Source organism: Dipteris shenzhenensis, chromosome 13 (assembly GCF_047967505.1).
Source record: "Dipteris shenzhenensis isolate YYH24624 ecotype China chromosome 13, Dip_SZ_1.0, whole genome shotgun sequence".
NCBI classification, from domain to species: Eukaryota; Viridiplantae; Streptophyta; class Polypodiopsida; order Gleicheniales; family Dipteridaceae; genus Dipteris; species Dipteris shenzhenensis.
In genome coordinates, this window is record NC_141608.1 from 960935 (window position 1) to 982069 (window position 21135).

The following is a 21135-nucleotide window of genomic DNA, read 5'->3' on the forward strand; positions in this document are numbered from 1 at the left end:
TCAACAGCCAAGCTCCCAACTTTATTTTGAACTACAGCCCACAATATTTGGGAGCCATAATGTATGTCTTGCCACTCTTTTGGATATGACTTTAAAAATTGGATTTAAAACCTTTAGCAAGAGATGCCTATAAAAATATTCTATGGCAAGGTTGACACTCTTGGAACCAATAAGACAAAAAGAGAAGTTTTATTTATTTAGAGATAAGTACCTTCCATCCCCATTGACATTCAAATCTCACCTAACCAGATAGTTTTGCAGCCATCAAACTGAGTAGTTGTCAAAGCCTCTTCAAAAAACCATTATTTGCAGCAATCAATACTATTGTGAAAAGCTAATAGGTCTTTCATTGCCCACCATTTCACAGCTTCTCAGGTGCAAACGAGTAATAGAAACATGATAAGAAATGGTTGCTGGAAAAATGGAGACAATGAATTGCCAGATACAAAACAGGGCACGAGGGGTGGTGTCTTCTCAAACTCTAGATTCTAAAACCCTGAACAAGTTCTCAAGAGGAAAGAAATCAACGAATAGTTTGCTAGAATTCACTGATGAGCTGGTTGCTTCTATAGGAAATACCGGATCAACTCCCAGAGTGGACTGACAAACAATAGAATTATGCCAATGGTATTGGAAATACCATGCCTTTCAGAAAAGGCTCTGCGAAAACCCCCTGCAGACCTAATGTGTTCTTGGAGAAGATAAACCCCAATTATAAGGCTGATTATATATCCGACCACACTAGCTCTCAGGTCATCAGCCAATAGACTCGGTGCAGAAACCATGAGGAGAATCAATGCCGCCGGGATATCCGCCCACTCTAAACACATAAAAGCCGAAATTACTCATTCGCAGCATAAAAGGTCTAGATTCACAATGTGCATTATTGCAGCCCCTAGATGATCCAATAATTCATAATGTAATCTGAGAAAGAGTCGAATGACATAACATCAAACCTGAGAAGAGACAGTTCATCTACTTACCAGGGAAACGGCGAGGGAAGAAGAGACGCAAAACGATTGCAATGAATGCAATCCATCTTCCAACTTCACCCCTGCAAGACCAGAAAATAACTTACAATGAGCTAAGTCTGTGACGCAGATCAACTGACAGGAATAAGCACATCAAATATAACATTTTATGATAATTTTGTCAGAAGTACTTGATGAATTCCAACCTGAAGACGTTGAAGATTGAGGATGGCAGATTAAGAAAGATATAGGGCACCAGGAGAGCGGTCAAGATATTGGTACGCCAGTTCGTTCGGTCAAGTACAAGCAAATATCTGAAAAGCCAATAATTTTCAGAATAAATATCTGTACCTCCGAGCTTTTGAATGGGCAAGCTTAGCATTGATAATTTTGAACCAAGGAGCACCTGGATATTCACAAATGCTCAACTAATTTTTCCTCGAATGCGTGGACTTTTGTCACCAATAGACCAGTAAGACGAAAACAATGCATGAGGTGTGTTATCTCTTGCTCAATCAAAATGCAAAAGAACCCTGGCCTGAAATGTTTAGCCGGAGAGGCAGGAAATAAGACGACGTCTAACGCTTCTTAAGCAGGATTGGCATGTGGAACAGATATTCCCTACATATCAGTTGACTGTTTCGAATAGGGCACAGGGAAAAATACACTTTGCTGCATAACAACTTAACTTATGGGGATGTCTCTGCAACCTGGACTATCTTCCTGTTTTCCTATAGTGCTTGCAGAAAAGAGAGCCTTTGACTTGCCATCTTATGAAGAGCTGGAGGATCCACCTTTCCATCATGACTCCACATGACAACATGGGCCATGAAAAAGGTGCTGCTCCATCCGATCCATGTGAAAGTGTCAATAAATAATTGAAATAGCCAAATATAACAGTACTCACGAGCGATTTTACCAATCCAATGGACATATGAAACGATGGCAACATGTACAGCTTTAAATTTTGACTGGACTTGCACAGACTGCTGCAACTCAGTGCTTATCTTCTCTATGCTTCAACACCTAAAGGCAACATGCATTCTGTTACATCACCTATATAACCCAGCGAGGTTGCTTGAGACAACTCAGCAAGGTTGCTATGCCCTAGAAATGGGGAACAGTGGATAATGGTGGGAGCTAAGTCCAGATTCTAGAGTTTTCTAGGAAGGCGCTAATCTAGGGCGACTCCAACGAGGAGTTACAGATATTGAGATGAATCCATGAACTTGCCCACACTCATTCTCTAAAAACAAAATACGGTGTGGAGTAGCGTCTCAACAGTCACACAAGGTCAAAAACCGTAAACACCAATAGGATAGCAGGGACTAATTACTATGGCATCCCCACCAAAATCATCGTAGCCTTGATAATCAGTGTAGGACAATATATAAACAAGTGATGTCAGACACACACACACATATTTGAGCATCCGTATATACAGAGTTTCTGTCACCAATCTACAGATGAAGGGAAGGCTCAGCCAAGACGAAGGGTAGCAGTCACAGCAAGGGCCAATCAAAGGGAGTATACCTAGATGAGTCCAGGAACATGCCCAAACTCATCCCCTAAAAACACAACATGATGCAGTTTCAATCTCATGATAGTCACTCATAAGATTGAAAACCATAAACTCCGTCACACATAGCAGGGACTAGCTACTATGACATCCCCACTGACATCATCAGCGCCCAACAGTGGGTGTAGACCATAGTCTAAACATATGCTCTCACACATACAAATCCACACACCCACACATACTTGAGCATCCATTTATACAAAGTCTTCGTACTGAGTTTCTGTCGGCACTCCGGAGCTTAAGGGCAGAGTCAGCCATGACCAAGGCTAGCACTAAAGGAGAAGGGCCAAACAGCTGCCTCCCAAACAAACATTTCTACGCACAAAAACTTAGAAAATAGCTGATAGTGCACAACTGAAAATAGAAAGTGGGCTGCAATGTGGGCAGAAACCTCAAAATGAAATCTACATGTCCGGTAAAGGGGAAAAACGTATATGTGGATGTGACCAGGAAAATGCCCAAACTCATGCTCTAAAAACTAAAAGAACAGTGCAGTATCAGCCTCATAAATAGTCACCAATAAAGTCAAAACCCATAAAGTCCATCATAGCAGGGACTAGCTACTATAACACTCCCACTGACATCATCACCCATGTAGACCAAGGTATAAAAAAATGTGCACCCACACCACTTGAGCATGCATTTACACAAAGGTGTTGCTCCCAAACAAACATCTCCAAGACAAACCCTGGAAATAAAGTTGAGGCGCCTAGAATATTTATCAGCTACAAGAACATCTGCAAACTTGTTCTTGGAGAAAACAGCAAATAGTGCAGATCCAACCTCATGATAGTCACACACAAGGTCAGACATCACAAAGCCCCTTCCATATACCAAGGACCCTCTATATGGTATCCCTGCAAAGCAAGGGAGAATGCTCCAAGAACGAATTCCAATGTGAGACAATAAGAGAAGGGGGGAAGCCCTATAAAAGGGATCTCTCTGCCAGCCTGGTCAGCCAAGAGGGCTGGCCAATGGACCAACCAGCCAGGTCGTTGACTCAACCCTGGTTGTGTCAGGTTAGGGTCGGATCCGGTTGACCCGACCAAGCAGGTCAGTTGACTCACCCTAGTTGGGGGCCCAGTTTGGGCTACCAACTCTGCCAAACCTGCCAGCTAACCTAGCCTAACCTGGCCTCTCCAGGTGGGGCCTGGGCACACCCACAAAGAAGCCTTATCTCACTATGAGAAGTCATACTCTATCATGAACTTGGCCTGTAACTGGCCTGGTTACGGGCCCGTATTGTGGCCTATACCAGGCCCAAAACCAGCCTGTACCAGGCCTGCTGTCACTGCCTCTAACCCTGGCATCGTGCCTTGGCTAGACTCCCACCTAACCTGCAAAAAAGACTGAGAAAGGACTACACCTCTCTCTGGGCAGATGCACACCGACATAGCAGCCCTCACTCTCTAATAGACAGACTAGAGATGACTAATTCTTACAGTTAGTACACATGACATCTGCTGTATCCAGTTTTATCCATGGGGGTGCTTTGTTCTCTTGATTATCTCATTATTCTTAGCCTGTCATGTAATTCCAATGTGCCATCATCAGTTTCAGACTTTTTTTACTATGTGAGCTGCACATGAATCAATTATGTGGTAGTCAACCACACTAGATCCCTTGCCATTGTGTTGTGCATATGAAATCACTTGTGTTGCTATAAATCTTGCTTCCTTTGCATATCTATAATTTAAAACAGCTATAGAAAGTGAGCAAGTGTTTGCCCTTAGAGGTGACTCGGCCTTTGTCTTCTTAGATTCTGTGCTAACTTTAAGATTCAACCTCATTGTCAAGGTCTTCGGAAGTGGGTTCCTTCCTTCCACTATCATAGGTGCTTGAATGAAGCATGTTTGGGCACTGAATCCCCTACTCGTAACATGTGTTGACTGTGGCATAGGGTGTAACTATGTGCTTTGAAACCTCATCTTGAAGTCTGATGTTACTTTAACCTTGACCTGCAAATTGTTTGCCGACACTCATTTAGCGACTGTCTCTTGCCCCTGTTCATGGGATGTACAAGCATATGAGCTGTACAATCGCTCGCATGGAGATGTTGTTAGAAATATGAAATCCCACCAGAGGGTATCCCGCAATGGAAGACGGATAGATTAGCCCAGGAATTACATGCAGAAGTGTTTCACTATGGAATCAAGCTTCATCAACATGTGTGTACCATTCATGTGTGTGCAGGCCAGCAAATAGACCGTGCTCAAAGACAAATATAGAAGCAACTTTTATATACTTCCGTCCATCCACAAACTGGACAAGATACAATACCAAAAGGTTCTCATACTATTTGCCTGGCACCTCTAGATCTCTGAGCCCGCATGCTCCATTGAGCTCATGTCGACTCTCGAGTCTCTATCCAAAGGATCTCTTCCACCTTGCTGTCCGAAAACTCAGCCTAGGTGGGCAGCTCCTTGAACTAAGTTTGCAGCCCTCTATAGGTCACCTTCACCTCCTGTGTATAGGCCCATGGATGATCCTCCTGCTGCTCCTTCCTGGTCTTGGATTGCTGCTCCAATTGATGAGTAAATGAGACCCAAAGGCCTCCCTTTCATAGGGCACAAGGCCCTCCAAATCAGCCAACCAGCTTCAGGCCTGTAGCCAACCCAAACGGGCCGACTACTTGCTGCAGCCTATAAAACCCCCCATTGGGGCACTCTTGCAGACCTTGGCTGGCCCTGCCTGGCAGGCCTGCTCTTCATCCCCTTAGGGTCTTGCAAAGCTTGCTGACCTGTGCATTTCTGTCTTCTCCATGTATGGACAGCATCTGGATATTCCTTTGCCAAATCTGCTCTCCATGACAGATCTCCTCTGCCAAGTACTTGTTCTTTCTCTTTGCTGCCCACTGTCACGATCTGTGACGTATTCCTTTCTCTATATCTAGACTTATGCATGGTTTGATGAATGGACACTTGTGGAAGGGTATGCCCTTTCGACAGGACACTTCCTATGAGGCACAACCCTTCACAAGTTGTAATGTACCCTCTCATCAAGGGTCACACCCTTCACAAGGGGTACACACCTCTTCATGCACATACACTTTGGAGTACACACCTTTTCATGTGTGACTCTTCACTCTCTATATAAGAGAGGCCCAATTGTATGGATGACACACTGCAGATACACTACAGACACTCAAGCAATACAATTATTCCTTGTTCTCTGCTATTTCAGTCTCCTTTCTGTTCCTTAGCACATTTCTAAATATAGGAAATCTAGGATTTCTTACAGTGGTATCAGAGCAAATTTCGCTCCTGCCTGTAGGAAATGCCCCCCACCTTCTAGCGCCTATCTGATACATCTCTTTCCGCTAGAAGGATATCCGTGCATATTGTGCATGAAAGAGATAGAGAGAATGAGCGTAAAAACTTTTAGTGCCAACCCTGCCTAAAGTCATCAATGGCCTCTCCATCTCCCACACATCACGAGTTGATGTGAATGGACACGACAAAAATCGTGTCTTTTCATGTGCTTGGGCTGTCCCAAATGTTAGAAAATACCCAACAGAGGGTACACGTAGCGGAAGACATATAGTAATGCCCAGGAGCTCGCACAGTGTGCGGTGTGGGTGTGGAATCACAAACTTCTTTACTTATGTGCATTCAATAGGTGTGCAGACTCATCAATAGACAATGAACCAAACCAGATAGAGAAACCACCAAATAATATATTTCCGTCCACACAATACAAAAGAGACAGATCCAGAGTCCCACCAATGGTGTGGTCCTCTGATCTTACCACAAAAGTCCTCCTCCTATCTGCTGGCTATCTCTAGACTAGAGTCCGCGTGCTCCACCTCGAGCGTAAGTAGACTTTCCGTCCAGAATGATCCTCTCCACCTTGCCGTCTGGAAACCAGTCTAGGTGGGCAGCTTCCTGGCTAAGTCTGCAGCCCTGCTAGCACCTCTCTATCCTCCTGAATGTAGGTCCAGAGGGTGGCTACCTGCTGCTCCTTTCTGCTCTGGATCTGCTGCTGCAAGTGATGCTGAAATGAGGCCTGAATGGCCCCCTTATATAGCCCTCAAGGGCCTGGCCAAAAACCGACCCAGTCTGTATGAAAACCGACCAGACTGCTTGGAAAAAACCACCCTTAAAGGGCTCACAAGTCAGGCCTTTTATGGCCCAAACTTCCAGGGCTTTTGGCCCTCCATTCAAGGCAAATATGCAGCCTATAAAAGGCCTGCCACCTGCCCACTGACAGTCACATTCCTTGCTGCAGATCTGAGCCTGCACTCCCTGCCATGTCTGCGCCTCTGCAAACAGTGCGCCTCCATGTCCTAGATCCTCCGCAATCTGTCCCAGACTGTCTTGCTTCTGCTCCGTACTTTCCTGGCCCTGTGTCCTGCCCTTAACAGTCCTAGATGTGCTGCCCACATGCCAGCCATGATGCTGTCTATGTGGCAGCCCCTTTCTCTCATTTCCTATTGGGTACTGCCCTAGGTCTCCCTCCCCCATGCTCTCCTCATATGGGGGCTTACAGATGGGGAGGTGACCTTTCCAACACCCCCTCTCACCGACACATCTCAGCCCAATGCCAACACGTCGATGAAGATGCTCCAGTAACTCCCTGGTCGTAGTCCTCTGGAACCTTTCGGTGTCGTAATCTTTTCCTGGCTTTTCATCCAGTGGCTCTTGCTCCACCAGGTCCGGTTCTGCTTCCGCACACCATCCTGGTACACAGGTCCATCTCTGGTAGCACCTCCTGGTAGCACCTCCTTCAGTCGCATTCCCGCCTCTGAACTTGAGCAACCCAGCCGTCACGATCTTCCAATCGTCCCCCTCATAATGAGTGAACAACCTGGAGTCTTCCAGGCACCATGCTCTGAGGGTCTGTTTCAACCCGTCCTTCCTTTGGCAAGGTCTGCAACCAATGAATATTTCCAGATAACCTGGACCATGAACTCTCGCTGAGTTCTCAAGCAGGTACTCTTCTGGCTCCAGTACTCTTTGTCCACCACCTTCTAGCAATCTGCGTCCAAGATTTGAAGAGGCACCAATACTTCCCCTTCTGCCTTCGAAGAAGGCCAATACCTTCCAATCTCTTATGACCTGAGACAAATGAAGAGCAGAATCTCTCCACATCATGCTATAAAGGCTCAAATGCAGAATATCAAATACATACCAAACTGTTGTACTGCCTGAATGTTCGCTCTGAAAGCAAACCCTGTACCTCAATGAGGCACCTGCCAAGATCCTGTGTAATCCTGTACTGTCCCCTTCTGAAGTCCAACATCCATTTGACCATGAGACCCCAGGGCTTTCCATGGAATCCACCCTCATGTTAGTGTCAACAGCTACACACCTGGAAGGTACCAAGCGCTCCATACTGTCCTTCACCTTCACAAAGGTATCTAACTCCTCATCGACCCAACTCTCTATGTCAGACATTCTTACTGTGACTTTTGGATCAACATATCTGACCTCGATAACACTCGGTGATGTCACCAGGAATAATTCTTTGATTACCACATTAGCTTTAGCCTTTCCCTCTGAATTTGGGTCAGACTCCTGTTTGTTTTTCAGATCCGCCTTTTTCTTTCTGCAGTCCTTTGCAAAATGTCCGAGCGTATCACAATAGAAACACTTCTTCTTGTGCTTCCTCTTCGAAGTCCCTTCGTCATCAGAGTCATCTTTATTGGACTTGCCACTGTTAGGCTTGCCTTTCCCTTACCTGCGGAATCCTTCACCAGCATCGCCTTGTCATCTTTTTCCCCGTTGTAGAGCTTCTCCCGAGCTTCCTCCTATAGCAGTAAGGGACACAACTCCTCAAATGTCAGAGGTTTGGTCCTCTGTCTTGCTGTCACAGCCGTAACAAAGCTCTTGAAACTCCGAGGCAATCTCCTCAGTACCATCAAGGCCAGATGGCATGAGTCTGTCTTCTGACCAATCGCTGCTAACTGATCCCGCACCACCTTGACCTTTGTCAAATGGCTATGTACCGTATCACCTTCTTCCATATCAAGATTGTAGAGTTGATGTTGAAGAAGCACGATCCGGGAGGTATTATCTGTCTCGTACAGATCCTTCAGGGTGGCCCATGCCTCTACTGACGTCTCGGCCAGCTGGATATGCGGAAGAACAGAGTCCGCCGTAGTCCCTATGATTATTGCTAGGGCATGGGCATCTCTTTCTTCCCAAGCTTCAAGCTCCTCTCTGTCTACTGCCATGAGTACCTTCCCTTTACTGTCCACCATGTCTTCTGGCTTCGACTCCTCTCCCGTGGTCAGCTTCCACAACTTCCGAGCCACTAAATGACTCCGGATCTTCACTTTCCAGATCGGGTAATTAGTCCCGTCCAGGTTCCCAGACTCTCCAAAGTTAGGGATAGTGAAAGAGAGAAAACTGGAGGAGGAGGAAGGAATAGCAGGGGCTGAAGAGGCTGTCGACATCTCTGCTGTATATACCACTCAGCAAAGTCAACCAAACTCAAATGCAGTAAACCAGAACTCTGAACGCACCTGACTGAACCTGAGTCACCCTCCTTCTCGCAAGGGCACAATCCTCCAGTCGTGGAAGTTGATTCCCTAGAGCTTCTGAATCAGGGTCGTCCTTTAGCAAGGTCCCTGCCTTCAAGCTCCCACACCTGTGAGCCTCCTACTTGGGCTCTGATACCATGTTAGAAAATACCCAACAGAGGGTACACGTAGCGGAAGACTTATAGTAATGCCCAGGAGCTCACACAGTGTGCGGTGTGGGTGTGGAATCACAAACTTCTTTACTTATGTGCATTCAATAGGTGTGCAGACTCATCAATAGACAATGAACCAAACCAGATAGAGAAACCACCAACTAATATATTTCCGTCCACAACTATGGACACAATACAAAAGAGACAGATCCAGAGTCCCACCAATGGTGTGGTCCTCTGATCTTACCACAAAAGTCCTTCTCCTATCTGCTGGCTATCTCTAGGCTATCTCTAGACTAGAGTCCGCGTGCTCCACCTCGAGCGTAAGTAGACTTTCCGTCCAGAATGATCCTCTCCACCTTGCCGTCTGGAAACCAGTCTAGGTGGGCAGCTTCCTGGCTAAGTCTGCAGCCCTGCTAGCACCTCTCTATCCTCCTGAATGTAGGTCCAGAGGGTGGCTACCTGCTGCTCCTTTCTGCTCTGGATCTGCTGCTGCAAGTGATGCTGAAATGAGGCCTGAATGGCCCCCTTATATAGCCCTCAAGGGCCTGGCCAAAAACCGACCCAGTCTGTATGAAAACTGACCAGACTGCTTGGAAAAAACCACCCTTAAAGGGCTCACAAGTCAGGCCTTTTATGGCCCAAACTTCCAGGGCTTTTGGCCCTCCATTCAAGGCAAATATGCAGCCTATAAAAGGCCTGCCACCTGCCCACTGACAGTCACATTCCTTGCAGATCTGAGCCTGCACTCCCTGCCATGTCTGCGCCTCTGCAAACAGTGCGCCTCCATCTCCTAGATCCTCCGCAATCTGTCCCAGACTGTCTTGCTTCTGCTCCATACTTTCTTGGCCCTGTGTCCTGCCCTTAACAGTCCTAGATGTGCTGCCCACATGCCAGCCATGATGCTGTCTATGTGGCAGCCCCTTTCTCTCATTTCCTGTTGGGTACTGCCCTAGGTCTCCCTCCCCCATGCTCTCCTCATATGGGGGCTTACAGATGGGGAGGTGACCTTTCCAACACCAAAACCAAGGGACGCACCTTTTCCACCATCGGACACACCTTTTGATGAAGAGTTTTGACTCCTCACCCAAGGGACACACCCCATTGTAGAAAAAGGACACACCTCTTCATGTGGGGACACCCCTTTTAAAAACAAGGACACACCCCTTCATGAAAAGGTACACCTATTCCAAGGGTCTCACCCCTTCGAATAGGCACACCTTTTGGCACCAAGCACTTATTTTTAAAAAAAAGGGTACCTAGAGGGGCTAAAAAGGAAAACCCAGCCCCATACCTCAGGTCTAACCCTAGACTACCCAAGGGTTAAATAAACCCAACCTTTAATTTTTTGGGCAACCACCCAACCTAGGCAGCCACAAACGAAAAAAGGGACGATCCATTTTGACGCCCGTACGGATTTCATCAAGCAGGCTCGCCTCCCTACGCAGCCCTCTTTCCACGCCATATGCACCCCCCCCCCCTCGCCGGTTTGCTGCCCTGGTTTCCTGCCAGTCCCTGCCAGCCTGCAGCGCTAGATCAGCGCCAGATTACCTGCCATTGCTGCCGCGCATCAGCCTTTGATAGCCCGCAGCCTGTTTCGCCAACCCTCTATCGCGATCCAGCCTTGGTAGCCACAGCCTGTTTCACCATACGCAGCCTGCCCCCTCTTTTTCGCCACCTTACCTGCCAGATCAGCAGCGGTTCAGCCCCTCTATCGCGATGAAGACAGCCTGTGAAATTCGCCCTGTTGCTGCCTTCCAGTCCTGTCCAACCAGGCCGAGCTCTGTTCCTCGCACCCCACAAGCACTTGTTCTCTGAAATCAACGCCGGAAATCTGCCTGTTCTGCATCCAGCCTCAGCCAGCGCCGCTGTCTGCCTCGAAAGTCTACCCGGCACCTATTTCTGGTTCACACATCCACGAGGATTTGCAAGGACAGCAGTATGGACCTCCGGACAGCGATCTGCAGGCCTTTTCTACGCAACAAATTGGCAGATTAAATCAATGCCAGGTGGATTCTTTCCATTCTATTGCTAAGGATTCTCTTTCATATTGTTATTTGGCTCTCATTATTAAATTACAGCAAATGAAAGCCTTCTCCCTAAAGCATCGAAACCCCTGGTAATTCACCCATCCCTTCAAAGACACCTCAGGCATCATCTACCACACAATATCGTGTTCAGATTGCACAACCAGCCCATTTCGGAGCTATTGCATCGTGGGTCTTCTGTGTCATGTGCCCTCCTAGTGATTTGGACCACATCCTATACCTTCTGCGTGAGGCACCTCAGTTACATTACTTCCTCAGCACAGTCCAGGTTGTGTTCCACGAGACACGAAGATACCTGGAACCCGATATTCCTCACGAGTTTGCTGTCCATCTTTGGAGAGACTTTTACTCTTCAGCTTCAGCATCTCCAGGGTACTCTCCACCTCCTTCAGCTCTTAGATATCCTCCTATACAGGTTGTACCTTCCCCAAGACAGTATTTACACTTTGAAGGCACTCCTTCTCCTGGATATCCTCCACTTCCGACAGCAGCTCCTTATCCCTTCTCAGATCCGTGGACTCTGCAACCTACCCCTGTACTCTCACGAGCAGTAACACCCATTTCGGCATCACCAGTGTTACCTCAAACAGAACCTCCTTTACCAGATTTCCACGGCTGGTTCCATCCTGCTTCTCCTGCCCCCTCCAACATGAGCAACCTCAGGGAGCAGCCCGAATCTTCTTCCAGGAATGGTACAAACTAGAGCGCAGGTTCGTGCTTTTCTCACGGGGACCTCAGATATGTCGCAACGCTCGCATGCAGCCTCTCCGGAAATAAGCGACTCAAGTCCAAAAAAGACCCCTGAAGTCAACGTACAAGGCGAAACACTACTGTAACTTCAAATTTCCCAGCTTCATGACAGCATCTCCGACGTGGTCCAAAAAGTCCAACAACTCCAAGATTCTCGCAGTACCACACATATAGAGGATGACGTGACGCAACCAGACGACTATGCGGATTCATTCCCACCTGAGGTAGAAAACACTGAACTACGTGCCCTCTACCGTTTACTCCAAGCTTCCAAAACTAAAAGACTTGACATTAAACTTCCGGAAGCCTACACTGGTCAACGCAATCGTCGAACAGTTGGCCAATGGCTCGCAAATTTGCGCATGTACTTTGATACTGTTGACCTCACTGAAGGCAAAAAGATTGCCTTGGCAGCCTCCCTCCTTAAGGATACAGCTTTCCTATGGTGGCAACGACGCTTAAAGGACGGCAAAAGTGTGTTAACTTGGGAACGTTTTGAACACGTGCTCCGTAAGCAGTTCATACCTACCAATGCAGACTTCCAAGCACGTTCAAAACTCCGATAGTTGGAGCAAATAGGCTCCCTGTCTTCCTACATCTCTCAGTTTACCACATTGGTGCTGGAGATTGATGGGTTAACTGAGGATGATCGCCTTCATTCCTTATGCTGCCCATCCAGGCGTCAACAAGACTTATCGGTTACTCAGTGCAACATACTACTGGCCTCAGATGAAAAGCGACGTCATCAAAATGGTTACATCTTGCTTATCTTGTCAACAAATGAAAGCAAGCCGATGACTTCCAGCAGGACTTCTTCAGCCTCTTCCAGTTTCAACTGAAAGGTGGGAAAGTATTTCCATGGATTTCATTACAACACTACCACGATTCTCCAGAGGTAATACTCAGATTATGGTAATTGTTGATCGATTGTCCAAAATGGCACACTTTGTTGCTTGCAAAAGCAGTGCACAAGCTCCGGACATCGCCAAACTCTTCATACAACACATCTTCCGACACCATGGATTGCCCAAGAATATCATATCCGACAGAGATCCTAAGTTTACCAGTCACTTTTGGATTTCACTGTTCGAATCTTTGGGTACAACTCTACTGTTCAGTTCAGCCTATCACCCAGAATCAGATGGCCAGACTGAAAGAGTCAACCAAGTTCTGGAAGAAATGCTTCGACATTATATTCAGTCACGCCTAGCAACTTGGGAAGAGTATCTACCACTCCTTGAGTTTGCTTATAATAACTCTTTCCATAGTGCCATCAGCATGACTCCATTCCAAGCAGCTTATGGACACACTCCGATTGTACCAACGAATTTTGTACTTCAACATCGAGTGGCCCTAGCCGATCAACTGGTTCAAGAAATGCAAGACATTCTACTCCAAGTCAGGGATCATATGCGAAAAGCGCAAGAGCGGTATCAACGGTCTGCCAACAAACATAGACGTCACCTGGAATTTGACACTGGTGACATGGTGCTATTATTTGTAGCCCCACATCGCTATAAGACGGTTAAGTCTGTGTTTCCTAAGTTGCGACCACGATACTATGGACCTTTCCGGATCGTTAAGAAAAATTCACCTTTAAGGTATAAATTGGAATTACCACCATCACGGGGTAAAATCCATCCGACATTTCATATTTCTTAGCTAAAGACGTACATTCCAGGCGATGAAGCAGTTCCTCCTGCAAGTGATTATGTCCCAGAAATCGAAGACGATTATGTTCTCCTTATTCCTGAGTGTATTCTGGACCATCGACAGCGAGAGACTTGACATCGACTTATCACAGAATTCCTTGTTCTTTGGCGAGATCTAGACGACTCCGATGCTACTTGGCAATCTGATGAAGACTTACAGCAGTACCCTGACATTTTACAGCAGTATTTTCAGAATTTACCGTGATATTTTCTGCATCAGTTCATTATCTCCACCAGGGTCTTATTTTGAGTGAGAGGGGATGTCACGATCTGTGACGTATTCCTTTCTCTATATCTAGACTTATGGATGGTTTGATGAATGGACACTTGTGGAAGGGTATGCCCTTTCGACGGGACACTTCCTATGAGGCACAACCCTTCACAAGAGACATTCTATGGAAGAGACACTTCTATTGTAATGTACCCTCTCATCAAGGGTCACACCCTTCACAAGGGGTACACACCTCTTCATGCACATACACTTTGGAGTACACACCTTTTCATGTGTGACTCTTCACTCTCTATGTAAGAGAGGTCCAATTGTATGGATGACACACTACGGATACACTACAGACACTCAAGCAATACAATTATTCCTTGTTCTCTGCTATTTTAGTCTCCTTTCTGTTCCTTAGCACATTTCTAAATATAGGAAATCTAGGATTTCTTACACCCACATGACAGCCCATGTGCTGCCCATGTGGCAACCCCATGCCTATCCCTACTCTATGGTCCACCCCAACCCCCCCCAATGCACTCCTCATATGGGGACCCACAAGTGGGGAGGTGACCTATTCTATTCCAACACCCCCTCTCACCGACCCACATTGGGCCCGATCCCAATCCATCAATGATGGTGCTCCAGTAGCTCCCATATCGTAGCCTTCTGGAACACACTGGTGTTGTCATAGTTTTTCTTTGGCTTTTCAACCAATGGCTCCTGCTCCGCCGGGTCCGGTTCCGCTTTTCAACCACTGGCTCCTGCTCCGCTAGGTCAAGTACCCAAGCCCATAATTGGTACCACCTGATGGCACCACCACCTACAGTCACGAACCCGCTTCTGAACTTGAGTTCTCCAGGTACCAACATCCTCCAATTGTCCCCCTCATGATGGGTGAACAGCTTGAAGTCCTCCAAGCACCAGGTTCTCGAGGTCTGTTTCAACCTATCCTCCGTCTGGCTAAGTCTGCAACCTAATGACATACAGGAGACACCATATCCCAAGCACAAATCCAAATTACTGGACCGTCAAGCTCCAACTGTGGTTCTGTATTTTGTCTCCCTCTAAGTGAAACCGGCCTTTGATAAACAAAAGGGGCAATGATCTTCTTCTACTCAGTCATAAACTTCATAAATAGCCACAATGCAAGCTTCAGTCACTTCAATCACTTAGCACAACTTAGAAACAAGCTTCAACAGCAACAAAGGTGAGGCTAGAATGCCCCTACTCAATGAAAATAGTACACAGTGCACCCACTGGCCCCAAAAGCCTTGGCGCCCCTTATGGTATTTATTTAATGCTTCTGAATGGAAATGCTTTACAACAAGGGTTCAAACCTGCACTGTTCCTCTCTGCAAATCCTCTACTTGTCTTCAAGGCATCTAATCCCAGTGCACCACTAGAATTCCCACTGGCAAGGCATACTCAGGCATTCACTTCTAATCTGACACAACTTAGAGGCATTCAGACCACTGGCGAGCTGAGCTCAAGGCAGCCTCAAGGTTCTCACATGCATCCACACTGTCCTTAGGCCTTCCACAATATCACCCTTGCCTTTGGGTGCTTGCTAGAACCTGTAGGAGTCTTGAAAGGACTGCACACAACACGCATGCACTGCAAAAAGCTGCAAAGCAAAAAAGAACAAGGAAAAACAGAACCTGGAACCAACTCCCGCTGTCTGTGGCAGAGGGGCGAGCTCCTTCCTCGCACCTATCCTCTGTCCAGGCTCCCCGCAGGGTACAGGTGTCTTCCAAGAATCAGGAGAAGAGAGAAATGAAGGTAGAGAGTGGAGGGTCAACAAGAAAGAGCTGTAGAGGAAAGATGGTCCACAGATCTGCCCCGAAATGATTGCCTCGGGATCTGTGCCCTAAGAGAGGGTGCCAAAAGCAGCAGGGAGTCCAAAACAGCTCCAAAAGCCACCACGCAGCCAAAAACATGTGCACAAAGGTCCACCACAGCAAAAGACAACCCCAGGCACCTGCTGGATGCAGCTGAACACGTCCGTACGGATTCTGTACAGCCGTACGGACGTCCGTACAGCCCGTACGAAAATTTTCAGAAAGTTCCAAAATGACTTCTAGCACTTCTTGGAAGTGCATACTAGCCTTGGAACAGTCAAAACAGCTGAAAACAAGCTTGAAACATCTCAAACATCTCAAAAACTGCACAAGAACAACTGAAAACGTCCAACACCTCTGGGGAGTGAGGGGAGAGAGATGGAAGGTGGGGGAAGGGCATGCATACACATGTATGACAAATGGCATCTCCTCCCTGCCATTTGCCCCTTCATTAAATTCCTAACCCCCATACCAAGGACAACGTTGGTTGTCCTTGGGCCCAACTTTTAGACCCCTCTTTTAAAGCCTTTGCCTTGCCCCTAGGACCTAGTGGTGCACCTAGACTTTGCCCTTAGGAACTTCTAGGAAGTGTGCACTTCCTCTAGCCATTCCCTCACGGCCAAACCATTACAACACTTAACCATGGTTAACCTTGGGTTAAGCATAGGTTGAGTTACGAAGATACTTTACATCACTTTTCACATCCTCGTGACACTAAGTCATAGCCACCATCTGATCCTAAGTCTTCAAGTCTTGTCAAAGAATCCCCCTCTGCTTCATTAACACCAGCCAAGCACCCAGATGACTTCAGGCGCTCGCCACTATTCATCACCTTCACAAAGGATCCTAACTTCTATTTTGACCAATCCTCAATGTCCGAAATTTTGACAGTAACACTGGGGTCCATGTACCTAATCTTAGCAACAGTTGGAGTTGCCACCAAGACAAGTTCTCCTACCGCTACCTGAGCCGACTCCTCTTGAATCTCAACTGGCACCCTTCTTCATCTTATCAATCTTCTTCCTTTTGTAATCTTTCACAAAATGTCCTAGCTCATTGCAATAGAAGCACTTCCTCTCTTTCTTTCTCTTCTTCTTATTGTCTTCATCTAAAGAGTCCGCTCCATCATCAAATTTAGGCTTTGCCTTTACCAAGCTTACCCTTGCCCTTGCCTTTGCTATTGTCCTGAGCTATGATGGCCTTGTCGTCCTTATCCATACCATTATACTTCTTTTCCCAAGCTTCTTGCTACAGCGATGTTGGAACCAGCGCCTCAAAAGTAACCGACGCCGCCCTATGCCCTGCAGTCATCATAGTTACAAAACTACCATAGTTTCGAGAAGCATTCCCAACAACAACCTCGCCATCTTGATCGAGCTCATCCTTTGACCAGCTGCCGCCAGTTGATCCCGCACCAACTTTATCTTGATGATGTGTTCCTAAACCGATTCCCCTTCATCCATCCTCATGCCATACAGCTCTGTGTCGAGGTCCCAAATTCCCGCCTCATTATCGAGCTCATACATATCCCTCAATGTCGTCTAGGCCTCGAAAGAAGTGTTCGCCATTTAAATATGCGACAGCACTATATCCTCCATTGTAGCCACAATGATAGCCAAGGCTTCCGCATCCCCAGATATGCCATGCTCTCACTAATAGGGGGTCCACTGACATTCTCACCGCCGCAAGGATGACGTGGCAAGCGTAGTTACAGTGGCCTGAGGTATCAGCTCCGTCCCCGTCGCAATCTCCCACTACTCCCTCAACACTAAGTGGCTCCGAATCTTCATTCTCCACAACAGGTAGTTGGTCTTGTCGGGCTCTAGTATGTATTGGCCATGATAATGAACTGATAGAGATAAAGAGTTTAGAGTGTAGTAGACTTACACCTAGATGAATGCAAAAACATTCCCAAACTCATCCTCTAAAAACACAACATAGTGCAGTTTCAATCTCATGATAGTCACTCATAAGATTGAAAACCATAGACTCCATCACGCATAGCGTGGACTAGCTACTATGGCATCCCTACTGACATCATCAGCGCCCAATAGTGGGTGTAGACCATAGTATAAAAATATGCTCTCACACATACAAATCCACACACCCACACCGTACTGAATTTATGTCGGCACTCCGAAGGAGAAGCGCAGACTCCTGCATGACAAAGGCTAGCACTAAAGGAGAAGGCTAATAAAAAAGTAGTCCAAAATCTCTTCATTCAAGCTACAACTGCTTGTGAAGCCTAAACGATTTTATTTTCGAGTGTCATACACTTGTCTGAACCTAAGCCTCCCCCCTAGGTACAATCCTTCAAACGTCTACTTGAACCTAAGCCTCTCGCCTGGGTATAATCCTTCAAACACCGAGGCTAATTCCTCCGTACAATGAATCGAAGTCGTCCTTCAGTAAGGTCCTTGCCTTTTAAGCTCCACTTCTCAAGAACTTCCCTCAGGGCTCTGATACCATGTTAGATATATGAAGTGCCACCAGAGGGTATCTCGCAACGGAAGACTAGTAGATTAGCCCAGGAATTACACGCGAAAGTGTTTCTCTATGGAATCAAGCTTCATCAACATGTGTGTACTTCACAACCATTCATGTGTGTGCAGGCGAGCAAATAGACCGTGCTCAAAGACAAATATAGAAGCAACTCTCATATATTTCCGTCCATCCACAAACTGGACAAGATACAATACCAAAAGGTTCTCCTACTATATGCCTAGCACCGCTACTATATACCAAAAGGTTCTCCAACTATATGCCTAGCACCGCTAGATCTCTAAGCCCGCGTGCTCCACTGAGCTTATGTACACTCTCTGTCCAAAGGATCTCTTCCACCTTGCTGTCCGGAAATTCAGCCTAGTTGGGCAGCTCCTTGAACTAAGTCTGCAGCCCCCTGTACGTCACCTTCATCTCCTTTGTGTATAGGCCCAAGGATCGTCATCTTGCTACTCCTCCTTGCTCTTGGATTGCTGTTCCAAGTGATGAGTGAATGAGGCCCAAAGGCCTCCATTTTATAGGGCACAAGGCCCTCCAAATCAGCCGACCAGCTTCAGGCCCTGTTGCCGACCCACTTGCTGCAGCCTATAAAACACCCCATTGGTGCACTCTTGCAGACTTTGGCTGGCCCTGCCTGGCCACACGGCCAGCTGCCACTGGCCCAGGCAGGTCTGCCCATATTCCGGCCTGCTTTTCATCCCCTTAGGGTCATCCAAAGCTTGCTGACCTGTCCATTTCTGTCCTCTGTATGTTTGGACAGCATCTGGATGTTCCTTTGCCAGATCTGCCCTCCATGGTGATGATACTACTATGTGACCGTAAACACAATAGATCATATGGTCCACACATCTGTTGGAATAGAATAGGTCACCTCCCACTTATGAAGCCCCCATATGATGAGTGCATGGAGGGTGGACCATAGAGTAGTAATAGGCATGGGGCTGCCACATGGGCAGCACATGGGCTGTCATGACGGCAGCAGAGAGAAAGGACAAGTACCTGGCAAAGGAGATCCACAAGTAAAAATCAGGATATATGAGCATGATGTATTTCAACTCATAGGCCCTCTTGGCCTTCTGCAAAATTTTAAAAACCTTTCTTTAAACCTTTATTTCTTGCTTTGTTTTAAAAAAACCTAACCAAATCTTTCTTGTTCCCTTTTTTCCTTTTTTTCTTTCTCTAGAGGAAGACATGTCAATCAAGATTTGAAAGGTGCTAGATACTCAAGCCAAACCTCAGTATGCTGAAGGCCAAAATTTGACTTTTTCAACTGCATTAAGCCGCTTTGGTCCATGTGCTGGCTGAAAATGCAATAAAATTGAAAGGCATAGGGCGTACTATCAATATGTCACACGTGTGCGAAAGACGATAACCTCTTCATGTCGTCTTTCCACCTAATGAATTAATGATTAAATAGATAGATAATGTTTCTCTTTGCCCTTGTTCTCTCTCCTCAATGCCTTTAATTTATCTCCTCACATCGCTAATCTATCGCCCAATGTAGCGGCTCTTATTTTGACACACGTGTGATCCAAGGCATACCTCTATTGCTAAACGCTCTAAAAGGATTTAAGATAGCATAAAATGCCTTGAACACGCTCTAGATGCGCTAGATTTGTTTTTCCTAAAAACGTACTACATGCAGAGAATACACGACCCCCCTCTTTATGATGCTTCTCTTTTCCTATTATATGCAAAAGATGGAGAGAATAAAAGAGCTCCCTAGAGAAGTAGTCTCAAACAAAGATTTGTAAGGTGCTTAGAGACATAGACTAGTTAACTTGAACCTCGCAAAATAAGAGGAACTCCGTGCAGCCTCCAGGCGCAAGGAGGGTAGTTAGTGACATGTTCACCTTGTCCTTAATGCCATTGTCTGGGTGAGGCAACAAAGCATCCTCTAATCTTTGAGGTGGAGGATACCATTAGGGGAAACTCTGTTGATTCGAATTGGACCATTCCAGCCTCACTTAAGGTTAGAAAATTTTGAAGCTATAGCAATGCAACGCAATAGTACCTTCCTGTAGGTGGCCATGACCTCAAACACAAAAGAGTATAAATTAATGCACTCTAGGAGACTCAGTGCGCGGACATTGAGTAGCAAGAGGACGTCACAAGCTGGAAGGGATAAACACTTACATGGCAGCGATTGAGGCCAGCCATCTCAAAATAGAGGTGGAGACAGACCCGACGATAACCATTTCCCCCAAGTGACGGCCCAGGTTTCTGGTTACCGCTGCAATGTCGTGTAAGTCAGCTATGACAGGCCCGGTCTTCATGCCTAAGGAGCTTTGGAAACCCATCAAGACACAACTGCTATGCTCAAGCACAACGAGCAGAGAGTAGGACGCTGCCCTTTTCAACAATGTGCTCTTATCCTCTTACGAAACACGGGGCACGTGGCGATACTTCACACATTGCCAGCTTGCAAGAGGAAGAAACAAATACAACGCATTCGGTCAGCCCACGGCCCCATGAGCTGAGAGAGTCTTGGGGTCCACTGCACATGAGGAATTGCGCTGTTGGCCCAAATTTCGAAGCAAAGCATTAATGCTAGGATGCAGATGTGCGCCATTTTTCACCTTACTTGTCATCTGGCTCTGAGCATTGCCTTCAATGTTCCTCCAAGAATCCACACCAATGAAAAATGGCCACCTACACTTTGCAACTTGCAAAGGAAAGGAAAATCCCAAAACACTAACTTCGGGAGCCCAGAAAACCACCTCCCTATCCCTAAACATATCAAGAAGCCCATGACATACTTTATCCAAAATAGCATCGCCTCCCTACCTCTCACAGGACAATTGACCAATATAGAGAATCCAAGTTGCCAACGACAAAGCCACAGATTATCATCCTTGCAAACAACATTTACATTTGTA

General features: G+C 46.6%; 1 protein-coding gene across 1 annotated transcript; it reads right to left on the reverse strand.

Moving 5' to 3' along the window:
• Positions 1–240: 240 nt before the first annotated feature.
• LOC147894902 (cold-regulated 413 plasma membrane protein 1-like) lies at positions 241–20778 on the reverse strand. The gene is made up of 4 exons (XM_087383793.1): positions 20393–20778; positions 1178–1285; positions 984–1054; positions 241–820 (listed from the first exon to the last, which is right to left on the reverse strand). Exons 1-4 carry the CDS (start codon positions 20554–20556, stop codon positions 567–569), a joined length of 597 nt encoding a protein of 198 aa, XP_087239919.1. The 5' UTR covers positions 20557–20778; the 3' UTR covers positions 241–566.
• Positions 20779–21135: the final 357 nt, after the last annotated feature.